This window comes from Culex pipiens, chromosome 3 (assembly GCF_016801865.2).
Source record: "Culex pipiens pallens isolate TS chromosome 3, TS_CPP_V2, whole genome shotgun sequence".
NCBI lineage: Eukaryota > Metazoa > Arthropoda > Insecta > Diptera > Culicidae > Culex > Culex pipiens.
Genome location: NC_068939.1, coordinates 151,720,740 through 151,740,639, shown reverse-complemented (window position 1 = coordinate 151,740,639; position 19,900 = coordinate 151,720,740). Strand labels below are relative to the sequence as shown.

Below are 19,900 nucleotides of genomic sequence, written 5' to 3'. Positions count from 1 at the left end.
CCCTTAGGACAAAGTTTCACGCAAATCGAAGAGGGGTCGGGGCAACTTTTCCCGATTTCGTGTGAGTTGGTAGAGAATTACCCTTTTAAGTTTTAAGTTTTAAGTTTTAAGTTTTAAGTTTTAAGTTTTAAGTTTTAAGTTTTAAGTTTTAAGTTTTAAGTTTTAAGTTTTAAGTTTTAAGTTTTAAGTTTTAAGTTTTAAGTTTTAAGTTTTAAGTTTTTAGTTTTTAGTTTTTAGTTTTTAGTTTTTAGTTTTTAGTTTTTAGTTTTTAGTTTTTAGTTTTTAGTTTTTAGTTTTTAGTTTTTAGTTTTTAGTTTTTAGTTTTTAGTTTTTAGTTTTTAGTTTTTAGTTTTTTAGTTTTTAGTTTTTAGTTTTTAGTTTTTAGTTTTTAGTTTTTAGTTTTTAGTTTTTAGTTTTTAGTTTTTAGTTTTTAGTTTTTAGTTTTTAGTTTTAGTTTTTAGTTTTTAGTTTTTAGTTTTTAGTTTTTAGTTTTAGTTTTTAGTTTTTAGTTTTTAGTTTTTAGTTTTTAGTTTTTAGTTTTTAGTTTTTAGTTTTTAGTTTTTAGTTTTTAGTTTTTAGTTTTTAGTTTTTAGTTTTTAGTTTTTAGTTTTTAGTTTTTAGTTTTTAGTTTTTAGTTTTTAGTTTTTAGTTTTTAGTTTTTAGTTTTTAGTTTTTAGTTTTTAGTTTTTAGTTTTTAGTTTTTAGTTTTTTAGTTTTTAGTTTTTAGTTTTTAGTTTTTAGTTTTTAGTTTTTAGTTTTTAGTTTTTAGTTTTTAGTTTTTAGTTTTTAGTTTTTAGTTTTTAGTTTTTAGTTTTTAGTTTTTAGTTTTTAGTTTTTAGTTTTTAGTTTTTAGTTTTTAGTTTTTAGTTTTTAGTTTTTAGTTTTTAGTTTTTAGTTTTTAGTTTTTAGTTTTTAGTTTTTAGTTTTTAGTTTTTTGTTTTTAGTTTTTAGTTTTTAGTTTTTAGTTTTTAGTTTTTAGTTTTTAGTTTTTAGTTTTTAGTTTTTAGTTTTTAGTTTTTAGTTTTTAGTTTTTAGTTTTTAGTTTTTAGTTTTTAGTTTTTAGTTTTTAGTTTTTAGTTTTTAGTTTTTAGTTTTTAGTTTTTAGTTTTTAGTTTTTAGTTATATTTGCGCAAACCTGCAAACTTATACGAATGGCTTTCGTTGCATTGTTATGTAAATCTCAACTTTCTATTAGCAAAGTCTTCATTTAAGTTAGAACCACGACAATATCACCTGTGAGCGTAACTATTCGCACAGTGACTTTCAGTTTTGCCCAATCTTCGCTGATGGTGGAGGTGTTTGCTTATCGCACCGAATAATCTCACAACTGGCAATTTTTGGCACCGTCAGATGCGAAACTCAGTGTGTTCATTCGTTTTATTTTGTGCAATTCCCTCTCCCCCCCGGTTAAACCCGGTAATCTTCTCGACAAAGTCCGTCGTCCGTTCCCATCGTATCTACCAACTCTTGTTGCTGCTGCTCCGAGGAGGAGGACAATACGACCGAAAAGAAGCTGGGTGTGTGTTTGTGTACAAACAAGGTGAGCTGAGCTGGGTTGCCTTCTTTCTGTCGGAGACGAAACAGCGTGTTTGATGTCCCGTTCCCTTCGGATATTGCAAGTCGACCAGCAGCTAGAGCAGAGTACGCAAAAGAATGTTAACCTGTGGGGACGAGTGTGCCGGGCCTTCGGCTGTTTGTTCTGTAAACTTCTTGCTGTGACCATACACCTACTCCTTTTTATTCGGTCTTGAGCTGGGTAACAAGAACATTTTCTGCACGAAATCGGTCGATTGCAGGAGATTTTTTATTTTTCTAATCTTTTTAAGTTGACTAAAAATCACAAAAAAGTTGAATGTTTAAAATACGTACATTCTGAAAAATTACAGTTCAAGAAAACTTTTAAAAAAGAAACATGTTCCTGTGAATAAAATCGATGGCAAATTTTAAGAACAAAAAAAGAAGTTACATAAATTTGTGCCACATTCACCTCAATCGATTTCTCCTACCCTATTCTTTATGTTCTTTCGCTAATCGACATTGCCAGTTGTTGGTAGAATGCAAAAACCTGCTTTGGAGCAGCTCACAGAACCACTGCTTCGAGAGCGAATGAACTGGCTAGTGTACAACAACACGAAAACGCAACAAAGAAAGGGGAGAGACCAATCAGCTCTTGAACTGGTGGTCGTCCAAGAATATGGTTTTTGGCCGCGATGTGCTCTATCAGCGCATCAATTCGCAACGCGGCAATCGCTCAGTTTAATCTAATTAAGGAGACACGGAACACTTACACTTCCAGAATGCGGTCGCCCTTCTTGATGCCGGCCAGCTCGGCGGCCCCGTTGTCCAGGACGGCGCTGACGTGCTGCAGCGGTGCGTACAGCTCGCCGTTAATGGACCGCAGCTGGCCACCCTCGCTGACCTGGCCACGTACGTTGAACCCGAAGCCGGTCTCTGTCTTGTGGATCGTCACGACCCGCGGGCCGCTGGCCGCGTCCCTGATGCCACCGCCGTTCCGGGCTGCCGTAGGCGCGGCCATCGTAGACAGGTGCTTGCTTCTACCCCCAGAACCGACACCAATCACATCCATGCAACGCCGTCCCTTTGCGGTACACTGGTCCCCACAGGGACAACCCTGGTCGGCACTTTGGCACCAAATCTTCCCGAAGGAAGAGGCTTTTGCTTCTTTTTTCTTCTTCTCGACTGCCCCGTTCACTGTGCCACCGTTATTGATTGGCGAACTTTTTCTTCCAGATTTCACCTTCCTTCACTGAGACACCAACCTTTTCGGAACAAGCAAACTCCAACCAGGTTCGGAACTGCGTTCCGATAGACTTCCAGACCGTACAAACCAGGCGAGTTTGAGAACCAGCAAAAATCTGGACACTTGCACACACACACACTGCCAACGACCACCGAGCTAGTTGACCACCCTCTTCACCAACTCCCCAAACCGCGGAGGACACCACTAATCCAGAAGGCAGGTTCTCACACACCAAATCACAGCCGTTCCATTTTTTTGCTCCCTTTCACCAAACGGTTCCAGCTGGCCAACACGCTCATAAACTGACGGGGGACAAAGGTTCCGGACCGGACCGAACCTGCCGAGCTGGAACTCTTTCTCTCCTACCGAGGAAGGAACCGACACAAAACTAGTTTTTTTTTTTGCATGAAATCGAATGCTCTGACTGGTTGTTCTGCTCTTTGTTTTAGACCAGTTTGGTTGATGCCTGTGCGCAGTAAACTCGTCGAAAGCAGCTGCGAGAAATGTCAAAGCTGTCAAGAGCTGGGACGGGCCCTGGTGGTGAACTTGTGGGGTTTAGACGATAGGGTTGCCGGGAGGAATACGAAGCACGAAAAAACTTTCTGTCAAGAAAGGAAAATTTAGCTAACAATATTGTTAGTTAAATGTTTCAAATTTCAATTGGGTACTAAAGCCCTACGTAAATTTTTATGTAAAACGGTAAAAAACACGATTAAAAACCATTTCGGATCCCTTTTTTTCATTTTAATGCAAATTTTTTTTTTTACTAGACAACATTTTTTCGATGGATCAACTATGGTCCCCTTGGAACAAACTGTCAAGTAGGAGCTTTTCTGTCAAAAAGGACCGCGAGGGTAATTTTTCAAAATTGATTTAAAAATCAATTTTAAACTCTTTGTGGTCGTACAAACGATCATTGTACTTAGAAAAATAAGCTTTATCGCTGTAAACAATAATATCAGCAATCTAAGCTTCATTTTAGGACCCAATTCTCATCAGTTCAAAGTGTTACTGCGCTTAGAAAAATAAGCTTCCTCGCAAGGAACAGAAATTCAACCTGGGCGTATTGTCTTCTGCAAACTTTTCGGCACCCTCAGCAAACGTCAAATCAATACAAATTGCTGCCGGATCTCTACCGGAAAACATCCGGCAGCAATTTTGTATGGTTTGACGTTTTCGGAGGGTACCAAAAAAAGGTAAACAAATCACTTCGTGCATCAGCCAATAGCAACTTCAAGTTCAACACCGTTGAGAAGACAGCTATTAAGGTATTCCTGCAGGGCTACCGAGACCGTCCAATTTCCGACCTGAAGGGACACCTCTCGGGTGCCGGAATAACGCCACGGGAGATAAAAATGCTCTCGCGGAAGACAACTGTTGAACTTCGACCGAAAATCGAAAATCCAAGACCTGCGGCGGACTAAGGCGTTGAACGGTTTTTGGGTAATCTGGCGGTTTTGCTCCAAGAACCCGATGGACGTAGCGCAAGGGCACCGTTACCAGCAATACGTTCACGACTCGCAGAAGTGTATCCTCCAGCCCCGCTACCTCAAGTGCAGTGACACACACCTCTCGGAGAACTGTCACTACCACGAAAGGCAAACTTGGGAGACAACGGAGAGCAAACTAAGTCGCGCGTCACGTGTGCGAACTGTGACGGCAACCATACCGGCAATTATCGTGGATGCGTTGCGCGCAGGTCCTACCTCGAGGAGCACGAAAAGATAAAGATGAAAGCAGCAGCGATCCACTATTGACGACATGGACATTGTTGGCAGAACGTTCGAACGTGCGGAATTGCATAGTTAGATAGGTCATCTTTTAAAATTAAACCGCAAACACATTTTAAGCTCTTTTTAAATTGATTATATTTCGTTTTTCTCACATCACTTTTTTCAATCATCTTCCTTTAGTGATTATTACTCTTTGCATGATGGTTTCGCGCCGCCGATGACAACAGGGGGCGAACCCCGTTTTTTCACTGCTGTTTTTTTCACCGCCTTTGTTGACTTGTTGCGATCCCTTCTCGTCGTCCAATAAATAAACAGCGCTTAACTATAGATCAATTTGATGATGATCAAGTTGTGGGGGTGTTTGTGTCGTGTAGGAGTGAGTGTTTTTTTTCTTCTTCGTCTTCTGCAATCCTTAAGTTATCTGCTGTAGTGAATTTAGCTCCAAAAGGTTGCGTCCCCCAGCTCGGGTGCGCCGTGACTGCCGCGCGGGTCAAGCTGACCGTTTCGACCGTTTTTTTTTTTGTTTAAACGTTTATGCTTATTTTGTTTTCTCCTTTGCCATTGAATTAATATATTTTTTGTTTCTTTTGTTAGATTTATACTTTTCTTAATATCAGTTACTTGGTTTTTTGATCCTTGTTATTTAATAGTTTACTAAAAATTATCTGCTTCATTTGATACTTTTAAATATGTTGCATTTACTTTACTTTCATGTATTTGTATCGTAAAAGGATGGTAAAAGTATTGTGTGTTTGTGTGCAGACTGGCTCTTCTGCGACAACTTTGAAATGGCAAAATACAGATTTTCTATCGTTCTGCTTCTTTTCAGCGCTTTCATTTTGCTCGCACTATTAATGGTTGCGTTTTGAGACGATTATTGTTTCACGTTGTTGTTGTTTTCACTAGTGTATGGTACTTTAACTATCTGATTTCGGAACTACTAAGTTTCTAAAAATAAATAGACAAAATAAATGATCCTTCTCTTTGTTTTAGTGTTCTTTTCTCCGTTTTCCTAACCCTTTTCCCCTCTCTATCTCACATTTCACTGGACTGTTTTGTTTTTTTTTTCGGTTGGCAAAGTTCCCTCTTTTCGTGTTCCGTTTCTAACTTTTTGATGCTCCCATTTCGGTTTTGCAAAAATATATATGTAGTTACTAAGCAATGACTTTCTAGTCTCATCACGGGAAAGAGCGCGCACGTGTGTGTGTGTGAATGAGTTTGTGGTGATACTAGCGGTAATTGAAATCTCCTCGTTTTCACACCGGTTCCGGCTGCTCCTTGGCGGAAGCCTGGACAGGACAGCGAATCATAAGCATTGGAATTTTTCGTCTTACTAGTGTAGGTGCGTGTGTGTTTGGATTTGAGTTTCGTTTAGCAGCTTAAGGAATCTGCTCGCGTAAGGATCTGCTAACTGAACAATATTTACACAACTTCTCTGCGGGAAAATCGAGAGAAACAAAGGGTGGGGGCTCGAGACGCGCAAGCAGTTCAAATTGGGATGTCGAGAAAGGGTTGAGAGTAGTTAACCAAAATCTAGCATGATATTTGTTTTATTTGTAATGATGTATGGTACCTAAACAATGTATCTATAGAAATTTAAAATAGTTTGCATCTCTCACTATCATTGTGTAAAGATTTTTAAAATATTTATGTTCTTTGAAATGTTTGCAACCGCGCACACTCTCAGACATCCCACGCATCCCGCACTCAGGCTCCTCAATCTCACCCTAAAGTCTACACGAAAACAGAAAAAGAACCGCGCAACAAAACCGCACATAGCCTATTCTACAACCTCGCAGCAGGCAATCGCTGGATTGCCGCCGCTCTACTCGGAGTCATCGTCCCGATCGTCGAACCCGGACAGGTCCGCCGACTGGAGCAGCCCGCGGGTCAGCGCGTACTCGATCAGCGCCAGGTGGCAGAACACGTACTGATCGGGCATCTGGATCGAGTACGCCCGCTGCGAGCGAATCTTCTCGACCGTGCCCTTGATGTCGGCCGTCCCGACGTCCTCGAGCCGCGATATGCAAATGTCCAGCGTGATGAACGTCCCCGTTCGGCCGATCCCGGCGCTGCAGTGCACCACGATTGGCGGCCCGCGCGGATGACCCGCCCACAGATCGCCCAGCGACCGCACCATCTCGGCCTGCTTCTCGCGGGCACGCTGCAGGAAGTTCAGCATGGCCCGGGCCGACGCCGGGACGCCGTAGTCCGGCCAACTGGTAAACTGCCAGTGGGACACGCAACGCACCTCATCAGTCTACAAAAAAAAACAAATTCAACAACACTTCCCTCAAACTAAATCCCCACCCTCAACCTCACCTTAGTATTCTTCAGTTCCATCTCGGCCACGGTGTAGTCCTCGTTCGCCTCTACCGTCATCGTCCGCACCTGGTAGCAGCCGTACTCGGCCAGCGCACCCTCCGTCGGCTCCCAGTACTGGCCGCACTTGACCCGACCGCGCTCCATCACCCGGGTCGTCATTACTATCACCAGGCAGTGCTGCTCCCAGACCATCCGCCAAAAGTCGTACGACGTCTTCGGCAGCGGGCCCTGCGTCGAGATGTACGCGTTCTTCTGCTTGTACCCGTCGACAAAGTTCGCGTTGATGTAGTCGGACGTCGGGTCCTCGTCCTCCTGGGACAGCACGACCCGGCTGTGGTCGTAGCACAGCACGTCCGTGTACCGGTTCTTGGCCAGGTTGTTGCGGGTTCTGAAAAAAGCGTTAAACATAATTTTATTTTATACATTTTTAAAATTCTGCCTCAAGCATAATTTTCCCCATTTTTGAATAAAACGTCAATTTTGGGCCAAAACTTTGTGCAGCTTTCAATGCCTCGCCTTTTGACCTTCACAGATCCCCAAAATTCGAAATTAATCCAAAGAAATTCTATAAAAACCGAAAAAACACCGTGCATTTTTGTCACTCTTCATATGAAAAAGGTTTCGATCTGATCGTGTTATTTTGACACACCCTGCAAGAGCGACAACTGGCCAAAGGGATTTTAGTCAGCAAGATTGTTAACGATAAAATTATCGAGGTTCGATAACGATAACGATAATTCTATCGGCGATAATTTTATTGGACTCTCACGCCAAATTTCAGCTCATTTGGTTGAAAACTGGCTTGTCTCAAGCGAGTTCAAGTTTACATGGGATTTACTATGAGAAATTTTGAATTTTCGTTCATTCGCTCCTACAGGCCTGGGGAAAACATGTAGAAACTTCTAGGATGGCCAGAAATGAGCGGAATCGTCTGGAGAACAACTTTCCCTAAGAGACCAGGTCGATTCGTTCAACCCCCATCGAGCTCAACGGCAATACATCCGGGGTTTTCGGAACCAACGGTTATCCCCAGAAAAGCATCAAATTTTCCTTAGCATGCTATGAATGCTTGATGAAAACCGCGACGCCACATGTCAAGCAGCAACGAATGAACGAAAATTCAAAATTTCCCATAGTGATTTCCATGTAAACTTTAACTCGCTTGAGACAAGCCAGTTTTCAACCAAATGAGCTGAAATTTGGCGTGAGAGTCCCTTGTATGCCCTACAAGGGGAACCACACCATAACTTGACCTGAGAACTTTTCAAAATCCGTACCCACCCTAATATGTATTTCTAAAATTAAATTAAATCCAACCAAATTATGTTGAATTTTCAAGCTTCCTCTTAGAAAATATTTGTTTGATAAAATGGTATTAGCTGTAAAGCAGGGGTGCCCAACCTTTTGGCCCTGTGGGCCAGATCTGATTTTTCTAAAGCAGTGGCGGGCCGGAACTAATGTTGATAAAAGCTGAAAATAGTTAAATAAAATATATTTTTTTATTAGGTTGTTTCAAATAAACAAATAAATAAACTAGTGTTGCAAATAAGATTCATATATCTTGATTTTACGAAAGAAAAAAAACAAAGATATCTTTGAAAGATGTATTTATTTCATTTATTTTTATTTCGTTTGGTTAAAATTGTATTGTAATTGTTTATTCGATTGAAATTAAATAGCCTGATATCATAAACTCAAAAAAAAAAACATTCAAATTCCGTCGTTGCATGTTTTTTCAAGTTTGAACAATCAAGAGACAAGATAAAATTTATTGAAACGTAATTTGGATTCAAAGCTTCTTTACGAAAAAACTTTTTTAGCTTTGGTTTGCACATTTATTCATATATTTTACAAAACATTTCAAAATGAATTTAAAAAAAGTGTAGAAAAAAATATATCTGATAGTTTTTAATTCATCACTCTTCACATTTCTTGGAATTATTGATGCTTATGAAAAAAAAAAATGCTATCTGATTTCTTGACTCAATTTAAAACATTTTTTAATATTTTAAAAATATTTGTAGCGATCATTATTTTCAATATGATTAATTTGCTTTTTTCCAGCAAAACTATATCATTGAAAAGTTTTTCTGAAAAAAAAACATTTTTACTTACTTGTTTATGAAAAATAATTTTTAATAAAAATCCTCAAAAAAGAATCAATTCAATTAGAAGTGAAAACAGCCAAAACATTAAAACATTTTTTGAGTATTTCATGAACAGCCTTTGGGGCCGTTCATAGAACTTTTTTGAAAACCCGTTGCGGGCCGGATGAAATGGCTTCACGGGCCGGATCCGGCCCGCGGGCCGGACGTTGGGCAGGCCTGCTGTAAAGTATAAATACTAAAAAAAATCTCAAAAAACCGTATTTTCTCGAAAATACTCAAATTTTTAAAATTCGCAATATGGGTATCAAATGATTCGAAATTTTGCATGTATTTTCACTGTTTTAGAGATTTTGAATAAAATTCTAAAATTTTCACAAAATGCCGTATTTTCTCGAAAACACTAAAATTTTTATAATTCAATTCAATTCAATTCAATTCGGTTTATTTGTGAATAATCAAGTTACAATGAGTTCATTTAGGTACATAACAGAGTTTTGGAGTTCCTTTCAGCATTGTGTTACATCGTAATTCAAACGAAAGTATTATTACTTATACATATTAAATAGAAGGCAAGAGTAAGAAAAAGTTTTCAAAAAACTTACAGAAAATTTTTATAATTCCCAATATGGGAATCGAACGATTCAAAATTTTGCTTGCATTTGTTTTAGAGTTTTTTATTGGAATACTAAACTTTTTACAAAACACCGTATTTTCTTGAAAATGTACAATTTTTTATAATTCGCAATATGGATATCTAACGATTCAAAATTTTGCATGCATTTGCACTGTTTTAGAGTTTTTTAAATGAAATACTAATTTTTTCACAAAATACAATATTTTTTTGAAAGAACTCAAATTTTCATAATTTTCAATATTTGATACCCATACGAAGCAAAATTTTACCTGCATCAACTTTTTTAGAGTTTTTTTTTTAGGAAATACAAAAAACTCTAAAACAGTGAATGCAAGCTAAATTTAGAATCGTTTGACACCCATATTGCGAACTATAGACATTTTAGTATTTTCAAGAAAATAAGGTATTTTGTGAAAATTTCAGTATTTCATTCAAAAAACTCTAAAACAGTGATTGTTGGGATTGTTCGGACCGTAATAAAAGTTCCTTGCAGCAGCATTTTAGTTTATGCAGCTCAAAGCTAAAATAAGTTCAATATTTATTAGGTTCATGTTTTGAGCGGTTCTGTAGAACTTACATTTAGTCTTTTTCAGTAATTCATGTCGACGGAAATGTTTGGTAGAAGTACTTTTGCCCTATCTTGTAGAAGCTAACTGGAATAGGTGTTGAGGATCGTTTAGGATTAGTTTAAGAATTCCACAATAGTTACCGGTGTAGTTATTGATCTCACCTGATGATTGATTAAATTTACGTAGTAATTAAGCACTAAATCCATTATTTAGTTTCTAATTTTTTCCACTCGCGAGGTCGGCTGTGGTGATCTTCCCGATCTTTTCTTTGTTTACGTCGTCTCACCTACGTTTCTTCGCAGCCCATTCTTTGACACTTCTTCGTTGCCCGATTGTTAATATCTCTCCTCGCTTCAACGAGGGGTTCGAACTGGAAGTTCTGACTCCAGCGCTGCCAGTGTTAACATCCCCCGACCTGTAACGCACTTCCGGTTCCTGCACCACCCTTGCGTTACCAATATCTTGACTGGAGCATGTCCTCGTTGATGGACCTTCACATTGTGAGTCCCTTGCTTGGTAGTAACCAAGTTTTCCAGGGTTGTTTTCGGGGACCGTTCCGTGTTTACTTGGAAGTGAATAGTTTCTATTCATTTGAGCGGTTTCCCCGATCTGTTTTGGATGTGTGTTGGGCTCTGGTTGTTGATCTATTGTGCCGCTGGAACCTCCAACTTGCGCCTCCTGTGCTTGCTTCGCTGCCATTGGTTGATGCTCCTGAGTGTTAAGCTTGCCTCTGACCTCTATCGAAATTCCTTCATCTCGTACAGATGTCAACGAGTCGTTCGACGAGCGTGTTTTCTTCAATTTTGTTTTCTTAATGTTTTTTCTTTTAGTCGACCTTATTCTAATTTCTTTAGTAGCAATGGTGACCTCTGATGCAGCAGCGACTAGAATTGACATGTAGCCAGCAAAGGTGATTAAGTTGACCTGCATGAACTGACGCTTGTAGAACACCCAGTTCAAACGCTGTTCCACTGGGAGTTTCCTGACCAGGTCTAGCAGTAAAGAAGGGTTGGACAGGTACGCCAGTTGACCTGTTGCTTCTATGTGGTCACATAAACTTTGAACCGCCAAGCCAAATGTTATTAGAGACTCAAGGTCGTCCTCCCATAGTGCTGGCAAGCCTTGTAATTTATTCTGCAAGGTGTGAATGATCAGCTCTGGTCTACCAAACAGCACAAACAAAGTGGACAACACTTGGGGGACACACGCCGGAAAAATGAGCTTGCCTTTAACTGATTCTAGTGCCTTGTCCTGCAGCGCATCTTGTAGTCGGGCTAGATTTTCTACGTGGGAGAAGCCACACGTATCCGTTGAATTAACGTATGCGCTGTAAAAGCGTGGCCAGTCTTCCGGGTCTCCGCCAAATTTGGGAAGAGCTGTAGGCATAACCTGTCGAGCCAGCAGTTGTTGTGGCGTAGGTCCTACCCAGTTAGGAGACGGATTGGACGGGACAGATTTTTCTTGTGTCGACCCTTTCAGCAGTGCTCCGTGTGGCGGCCAATGAAGCTCACCTTGCAGTGGCAGGTCATCCTGGACCAACCCTTGCGACCACTGTTGCGACTGGTCTTGCTGTGGCTGTCCTTCCAACGACGAGGCCTGTAGCGTTGCTTCGAGCAGCCAATCCTGCGACTGATCTTGCTGCAGATTACTTTGTGGCGGCCAGCACTGATTGAGTCCATGTGGAGGGCACTGTTGCGGCTGGACTGCCCGTGGCAGCCAACCCTGCATCAGTCCTTGCGGTGGCCACTGGTGTGCCTGGTACTGCTGCGGCTGCAAACCCTGTGGCAGTCCTTGTGCAGGCCAACTCTGCGTCAGTCCTTGCGTTGGCAAACCGGGCGTCAGTCCTTGCGGCGGCCAACCCTGCATTGATCCTTGCGACGGCCACTGTTGCGCCTGGTACTGCTGCGGCTGCAAACCCTGTGGCAGTCCTTGTGCAGGCCAACTCTGCGCCAGACTTTGCGTTGGCAAACCCGGCGTCAGTCCTTGCGGACCCTGCATCGATCCTTGCGACGGCCACTGTTGCGCCTGGTACTGCTGCGGCTGCGAACCCTGTGACAGTCCTTGTGCAGGCCAACTCTGCGTCAGTCCTTGCGTTGACAAACCCGGCGTCAGTCCTTGCGGCGGCCAACCCTGCATCAGTCCTTGCGGTGGCCACTGGTGTGCCTGGTACTGCTGCGGCTGCAAACCCTGTGGCAGTCCTTGTGCAGACCAACTCTGCGTCAGTCCTTGCAGCGGCCAACCCTGCATCGATCCTTGCGACGGCCACTGTTGCGCCTGGTACTGCTGCGGCTGCAAACCCTGTAGCAGTCCTTGTGCAGGCCAACTCTGCGCCAGTCCTTGCGTTGGCAAACCCGGCGTCAGTCCTTGCGGACCCTGCATCGATCCTTGCGACGGCCACTGTTGCGCCTGGTACTGCTGCGGCTGCAAACCCTGTGGCAGTCCTTGTGCAGACCAACTCTGCGTCAGTCCTTGCGGCGGCCAACCCTGCATCGATCCTTGCGACGGCCACTGTTGCGCCTGGTACTGCTGCGGCTGCAAACCCTGTGGTAGTCCTTGTGCAGACCAACTCTGCGCCAGACTTTGCTGCGTCTGCAAACCCTGTGGCTGTGCTCGAGACGACGTGTCATGTGGCAGTGCTTCTGGCGGCAACTGTCGTGACTGATCTCGCTCTGGACATCCTGGCGAAAAATCCCTTAGCAGTCCGTTCGGTGGCACACCCAGCGGCAGTTCTTCAAGCGACATGCGCTGTGACATTCCTTGCGGCGGCCAACCTTGTGGCTGTCTTTGAGACGGAGTGTCCTGCGGAAGTGTCTGTGACAACCACTGCTGTGACTGATCTTGCTGCGGCTCTTCATGCGCTGACCGTCCTTGCGGCGGCCAACAATGCGTCGGTTCTCGCAGCGGCCACTGTCTTGACAGGTCTCGCTTTGGTTGCCAACCCTGTGGTTTTTCTTGAGACGACGCGACCTGTGGCAGTTCTTCTGGAAACTGCCGTGAATGATCTCGCTTCGGATTTTCTGATGGCAGCCAATCCTGTAGCAGTCCGTGCGGTGGCCAATCTTGTGGCTGTCTTTGCAGTGGTACACCCTGTTGTGTACCTTGTTTCTGATAGTTTTGATAGCTACTATTCATTGAAACGTTTTGACTGGCTGGCATTTCGTTATTTCGTCTGACTCCGTCTGATGATTCTTCTAGAACTGGAAATCCCATATCAGCAACGCTTGCAGTGATCAGAGTAGAACTAAGGTCGAAGGAGGGTGCGGCCGGTGTGTTCACCTCTGCCGTTGCGAGCGAGAAACTTCTCGCCTCGTTTTGCCTCTGCTGCATCTTGTTCTCCGTCCGTCCGATGGCCTGTTGTTGATTGGATCGGTCTGGAATCTTCTTATCTGTGTCGATCAGGATCTTTACGGTGTGTTTACACCGTTTGATTAGCTCGCCGGTCTCTTTATCGTGTAGCATTTCTTCTCGCTCTGCAGATAGTTTGTGATGGAGAGTGCAGAGATAATCGGTTTTCTCCAGTTTGAGGGGAGCTGGCTGATAACCGCTCAGGATACAATTCTTGACTTTTTTTTGATAAGGTCCTATAAACAAATGTAAACATTGAGTGTATCCCTTTCACACCTTATGTCAAAGTCCATCGGAGTAAGCGGGATACACTCAATGTTTACGTTTGTTTATAGGACCTTATCAAAAAAAAGTCAAGAATTCCCCTCTAAATCCATACCGCTTCCAGTTTTGGAGGGTTTGCTGAAGGGCATCTTAGTAAAGGTTTGACCTAGAGAATATTCTACAGGGACAACGCTAAATACCGTCATTTTCGTCGAGGCAAGTTCCGAGATGTCCGTAAATCTTTGAGAATGTTGGGATTGTTCGGACCGTAATAAAAGTTCCTTGCAGCAGCATTTTAGTTTATGCAGCTCAAAGCTAAAATAAGTTCAATATTTATTAGGTTCATGTTTTGAGCGGTTCTGTAGAACTTACATTTAGTCTTTTTCAGTAATTCATGTCGACGGAAATGTTTGGTAGAAGTACTTTTGCCCTATCTTGTAGAAGCTAACTGGAATAGGTGTTGAGGATCGTTTAGGATTAGTTTAAGAATTCCACAATAGTTACCGGTGTAGTTATTGATCTCACCTGATGATTGATTAAATTTACGTAGTAATTAAGCACTAAATCCATTACTTAGTTTCTAATTTTTTCCACTCGCGAGGTCGGCTGTGGTGATCTTCCCAATCTTTTCTTTGTTTACGTCGTCTCACCTACGTTTCTTCGCAGCCCATTTTTTGACACTTCTTCGTTGCCCGATTGTTAATATCCGACCTCGCTTCAACGAGGGGTTCGAACTCGAAGTTCTGACTCCAGCGCTGCCAGTGTTAACAGTGATATTGCAAGCTAAATTTAGAATCGATTGACACCCATATTGCGAATTATATAAATTTGAGTATTTTTGAGAAAATACGGTATTTTGTGAAAATTTCAGTATTTCAATAAAAAAAACTCAAAAAAAGTGAAAATGCAGGTAAAATTTCGCTCCGTTTGATAACCATATTGCAAATCATGAAAACTTGAGTACTTTAAAAAAAATACGGTATTTTGTGATTTTTTGTATTTATGCCTTGAAACATACTATATTATCAAAAAATTTATTCTAGGCAAATGCATTGAAAATTGAACTTGATATTGATGGACTAAGCCAAACAGAAAAAAACAATAACATTCAATATTACGCCCTTTTGAAATGTTTCTCTTGATTTAAAAAAATTGTAAATATTGTTATCGAAAAGATCGGAAAATTTCACGAATGTCTCATATTTTAACATTCAAAATCGGACCACATTAGAAAATGTTGGGTTGTTCGGGTGAGACTTAGAAAACATCATTTCCTGTTTTTAAATCTTTGCATAGCAATATCTCAGCAACTAAGGGTCGTATCAACTAAGTTCAAAAAAGCAAAATATAGAGAATTTTCTAAGCTCTTCAATTTTTTTTTTCAGGCGTAACAAAAATTTTCACATGATATATTTTTAAATATAAAATTATTAATTTGTTACAGGTACTCTGTTTAAGTTGTGGCGGATATTGGAAAATAATTCTGTTTTTTTCTGATTTTATGATTTGAATGTAATAAAGTTAAACAGATTACAAACTTTTGTTCAAAAATGTTTCTGCTATAAAACAGATACAACTTTTATTCAGAGTAAAATTATTCATAATTTTATTGAAAAAATAAAACCGATTGAAATTTTTGCGACATTCATTAATTTATTAACGTCCGTTTTTATCAATTTTGAATTTCCAATTTGTTTACATATGTAAAAAAAAGAAGTGTGGGTGATAAGGAGGTAGTTACAATCATTTCAAATTAATGAAGTAGTGTGCTGAATATTTTTCTATATTGATGTTTTTTAAGAGGTTACTGAGCTCGATTTGCTCTCCATCGGCTCCACAATTTCTCATTTAATTTGAAATTTTGAAAGTATTTTAAGTATTGAAAAAAATAAATGTTTTAAAAGTGTTTGAAGTAATAAAGTATTGATAGTTTTAAAAGTATTTTAAGTACCTAATATATTTAAAGTATTGAATTAAAATATTCAAAGTATTAAAGTATTTAAAGCATTCAAAGTATTAAAAGTATTCAATGTATTCACAGTATTCAAAGAATACAAAGTATTTTAAGTATTTTAAGTTTTGAAAGTATTTATAGTATTTAAGGTATTTAAAGTCTTTAAGGATTTAAAATATTTGAAGTATTTAAAGTGTTTAAAGTATTATAGGTATTAAAAGTACTTAAAGTATTTAAAGAATTTGTAGTATTCCTAGTATTTAAAATATTTAAAGATTTTAAATTATTTAATGTATTTAAAGTATTTTAAGTGTTTAAAGTATTTAAAGTATTTAAAGTATTTAAAGTATTTAAAGTATTTAAAGTATTTAAAGTATTTAAAGTATTTAAAGTATTTAAAGTATTTAAAGTATTTAAAGTATTTAAAGTATTTAAAGTATTTAAAGTATTTAAAGTATTCAAAGTATTCAAAGTATTTAACTTGTGAGGAATATTGAGCTTAGTTTGCCATTCATCTGCATTGACTATTTCTTATTCCTGATTTTCTGTTCTTCTTTTGCTCTCCCTATCATCTGTTTCTTTTTTGTCATTGTGAGGGGATCATCGATCCATCCGCATTGACATACTATCTTTTCATTTTTCTGCCTTTCTTTATATTTTCCACTGTCTTTTTCACACTTACTACCAGTCTTTGTGAGGGGATACTGAGCTCGATTTGCTCTCCATCCGCATTGACCTTTTCTCATCTATGATTTTCCTTTTCATCAGTAGTTAGAATCAAAGCCGGGGATCGGGGAGGGAGCATCAGGGCAGTGGACGGTATGCTGTAATGGCGGAGATTGGATGTAGATAGTGGAAGACCAGAACTACGTCACAAGGGGGAAATAGTTTATTAATTATACAATTCTAAAGGATTGTCTAATTACTACATCTATTGACCTCTGTCAGTCTCCAGCTGTCTGCCGCGCCCTTTTAGGCCCCCAACGGGGTGCGAGCCCTGTTTTTCAGCTTTGTCAGACTTTTTTCGGAGTTATTGGAGGTTACTGTCGGAAGGAGATTCTCTTCCCCTGAGGACACCGTGAGTGATTTTGCTCGTACGCGTCCAACCACCCCCTTTTGGCCCTTCATACGGCAGTAATTTGAAGATGCTCCCTTTAAGTCTGAGCCACTGTAATTCTAGGCAACCGCTACATAGGTCATCCTTGTGGCCCTGTTGGTTATCACATCAAATCAAATCAAAACATCAAATCATCAAAAAAAATTTTTCAAAGGTAGGCAAACATGGGCACTAATTTAAAAAAAATAATAACTGCGACTATTATCAAAAAAGTTACCTAAAAATGGTTATAACTTGGAAACGGTACACTTTATGAAAATTTCACTTAAGTAATTTTTGATTGAAAATTCGTTTTTACATCGAAAAATAAAGTTGGAAAAATTTTGCGAACAATATTTTGATTTTTTCAAAAAGTCAGTATTGATTCAAAAATTTATAACTCGGTCGAAGATTTTTTGCACAACCTGGAAATTTCTGAAAAGTTAGCATTTGATGTTCCCTAAAACATATAAAAAAATAAAAAAAAAAAGTGAAAAATAGTTTTTTTGGCAAACCAAGTTTTAGTGACATAAAGTTAAATAAAAAATCACCAAAAAAAATGTGTACCTAGTATCATTTTTTAAGTGTATTCCTTATCAATTCCTACAACTTTTCCGAAGACACCGAATCGATCAAAAAATTCCTTGAAAAGATACAGATTTTTGAATTTTCATTTATCATTTTTGTATGGACAGCTGTCAAATTTGTATGGAAAATTATATGGACAAACTAATGATGCAAACCGATTTTGTAAAGAATTGCTCAACTACTTCTTTGAACACTTATCTACTAAGCTCAGTTTGATTCCATACCATTCTGTGTAGGGGGAGGGGGGGCAGAATGGCCCGCCTAAGTAAAATGCGCCAAAAACCATAGAAAAACATGAAAACTTATGAATTCAGTGTAGTAGGCTTATGCTTTGGGATGTTTCCTTCAATGTTATATACTTGGTTGATGAAATTTTTTAGCTTAAAACTGTTTTTGAGCCACTTTAAAAAAAAAGTTTTTTCGACTTTTTTTCCAGGGTGCGGGGCAGAATGGGCCACCCTGCGGGGCAGAATGGGCCACCTTAGAAAACAAGCCATTTTGTCTAATACAACGTTGAAGGGAGATAAGAAATGACTTAAGGTACCTTTCTAACATAGTTTCCATGAAGTTAGACCACTTTAATAAAAATAGTCACTTATCAAAACAAAATTTTTGAAAATAGTGTTAATATGTTGAAAAAGGACACTATTTTTACAAATAATCATCAAAACAACTAAAAAATCAACTAATTTTGCATTAAACGTGATTTGTGAAGCTACCAGGAGTGAAATAATCCATTTAATCCAAATTTCATAACTTTTGATTGTTTTTATAAGGCAGGATAAGGGTGGTCCATTCTGCCCCCAAGTGGATTTTAATTTAACACTTCCACCACCAAGTCTCTAAATGATTTCAAGGTTCCGTTGTTGTTTGTATACCTTGGTAGTAACATCTAGTATCGTTATAAGCATTGAGCAAACTTTTTCAAACAGTCCAACTTTTCAGAAAGCTTATTTAAAAACCTCGAAATAAACAACATTTGCGTGGTTTTTCTAATAAATTTACATTTTTGCTCATAATTCCAAGAATACAATGAATTCAAACGTCGTTTTCGGTATGGTGAAGTTATTTGACGTCCTTTATAAGACCCTTGCCTTACAATTGGTCTAAATCCATTCTAAAGCCCAAAACCAAGGGTGGCCCATTCTGCCCCCCTGGTCCATTCTGCCCCCCCTGCCCCTATATTTGATATGTATTTTTCATTTTGCAAACAAAGATTAATTCTGTCAATGTCACCCCGGCTATAAATAACAACCCGGTGACCCGATATCCAAGTGGTTCGTGAGTGACATAGTTAAGAATAAAAGTAAAAAATCCAAAAAAATACTCACTTTGCGTGCGTGAAGCTCCCGTCCGGGGCGCGCGCCTTAATTTCCGCGTACTCCCGTATCAGGCCCTGCTTGCCCCGCTCGCGCACCATCTGCACGATCTGCTCTATCGTCTTGGGGTCGCCCTCGGCCCCGGCCAGGCTGTCGTCGTCGCTGAAGCCGGACGACGCACTGCTCGGTGGATTTTCGCTCCACAGCTCGTGGTGGCTCGCCCCCGTACTGCTGCCGGTGGTGGTGCTGTTGTGGTGCAGGTGATGTCCGTGATGGTGGCCAGCGGCCGCCGCCGCCAGGTCCGAGATGTCATCGTCGCCGGGGATCGATCCGTCGTGGTCCAGGTTGTTGCCATCGGCGGAGAGATCGGTTATGATGCCGCCACCGGCCAGATGTGGGTCCAGGATGGCCGTGGTAACTGTCGTTGTGCCGCCACTTCCCATCGTTCCCTGGGAGGTACCGTTCTGGGTCTGTTGCTGACCGGCGACTATTTCGTCCTCACGATTCGTCATGGATTTGTAGCAGTGAAGCAACCTGGGGAAGAAGGAGGGTTTGTTAGAGTTGCTGTAAAAGATCACAGTCAGTCGAGAACGTCCTGCAAAACGAAGGTGTGCGATTTCAAGTTCTACGCGCGCTTGTAAATGGATGTGCTGAGAGCAACTGGGTGACTATAGTTCGTCTTTCCCCCTACAGGTGGAAGCAGTGATAGAGAAACAAGCAACGGCCACGCGAGCTTCTGGATGAGGACATGCTAAGCCTGAACTATGTATGTGGAATGCACTACAACTATGCCAATGGGAATGATCTGAGCCGTAACGAAGGGAAGAGAGTTGGAGAATTAGTTAGTGTGCCAATAAATGTCCAGTTTTACCTTAAACTTGGCATGCACAGCAAATGACGCAGTCCTACACCCAGAAACTGTATGATCTGTGCGTCCTTTTTTTGTTTTTTGGTTAACGAGTTGTTGTCGGCGTTGTTATCAGTCAGGAGCACCAGCCCACCATAGTTAGTAGGTCCAGCAGGACGACCACAGTATGTGGGTTGTGGTGGGGGCGTTCAATGATTGTGTGGGTTTAGTAGGTTAGATAACCAAGCGTAGGACGTATTTCAGAGCAAACCGATGGCACCCACGAACGTAATTTGTATGCAGAGGGATGGCAAGAGGGAGAAAAACAGGTTCAAATATAGATAAACAGGACGTCCT

At 40.5% G+C, this 19,900-nt stretch overlaps 2 protein-coding genes across 3 annotated transcripts in view; both read right to left on the bottom strand.

Moving 5' to 3' along the window:
- LOC120420006 (sorting nexin-27) overlaps positions 1-3,184 on the bottom strand; it is a 36,377-nt gene extending 33,193 nt beyond the window's left edge. Inside the window, exon 1 of the mRNA XM_039582907.2 lies at positions 2,289-3,184. Coding sequence (XP_039438841.1) covers positions 2,289-2,587 — 299 coding nt within the window. The 5' untranslated portion in view covers positions 2,588-3,184. The remainder of the gene's footprint in view (positions 1-2,288) is intronic.
- Positions 3,185-4,612: 1,428 nt separating this feature from the next.
- Positions 4,613-19,900, bottom strand: part of LOC120419997 (tyrosine-protein phosphatase non-receptor type 9) — a 103,972-nt gene continuing 88,684 nt past the window's right edge. For both annotated transcript variants that reach the window (XM_039582887.2, XM_039582888.2), the window contains exons 5-7: positions 18,709-19,230; positions 6,817-7,207; positions 4,613-6,754 (exon numbers count right to left, since the gene is read on the bottom strand). In XM_039582887.2, the coding sequence (XP_039438821.1) occupies positions 6,320-6,754; positions 6,817-7,207; positions 18,709-19,230 (1,348 nt within the window). In that variant the 3' untranslated portion in view covers positions 4,613-6,319. The remainder of the gene's footprint in view (positions 6,755-6,816; positions 7,208-18,708; positions 19,231-19,900) is intronic.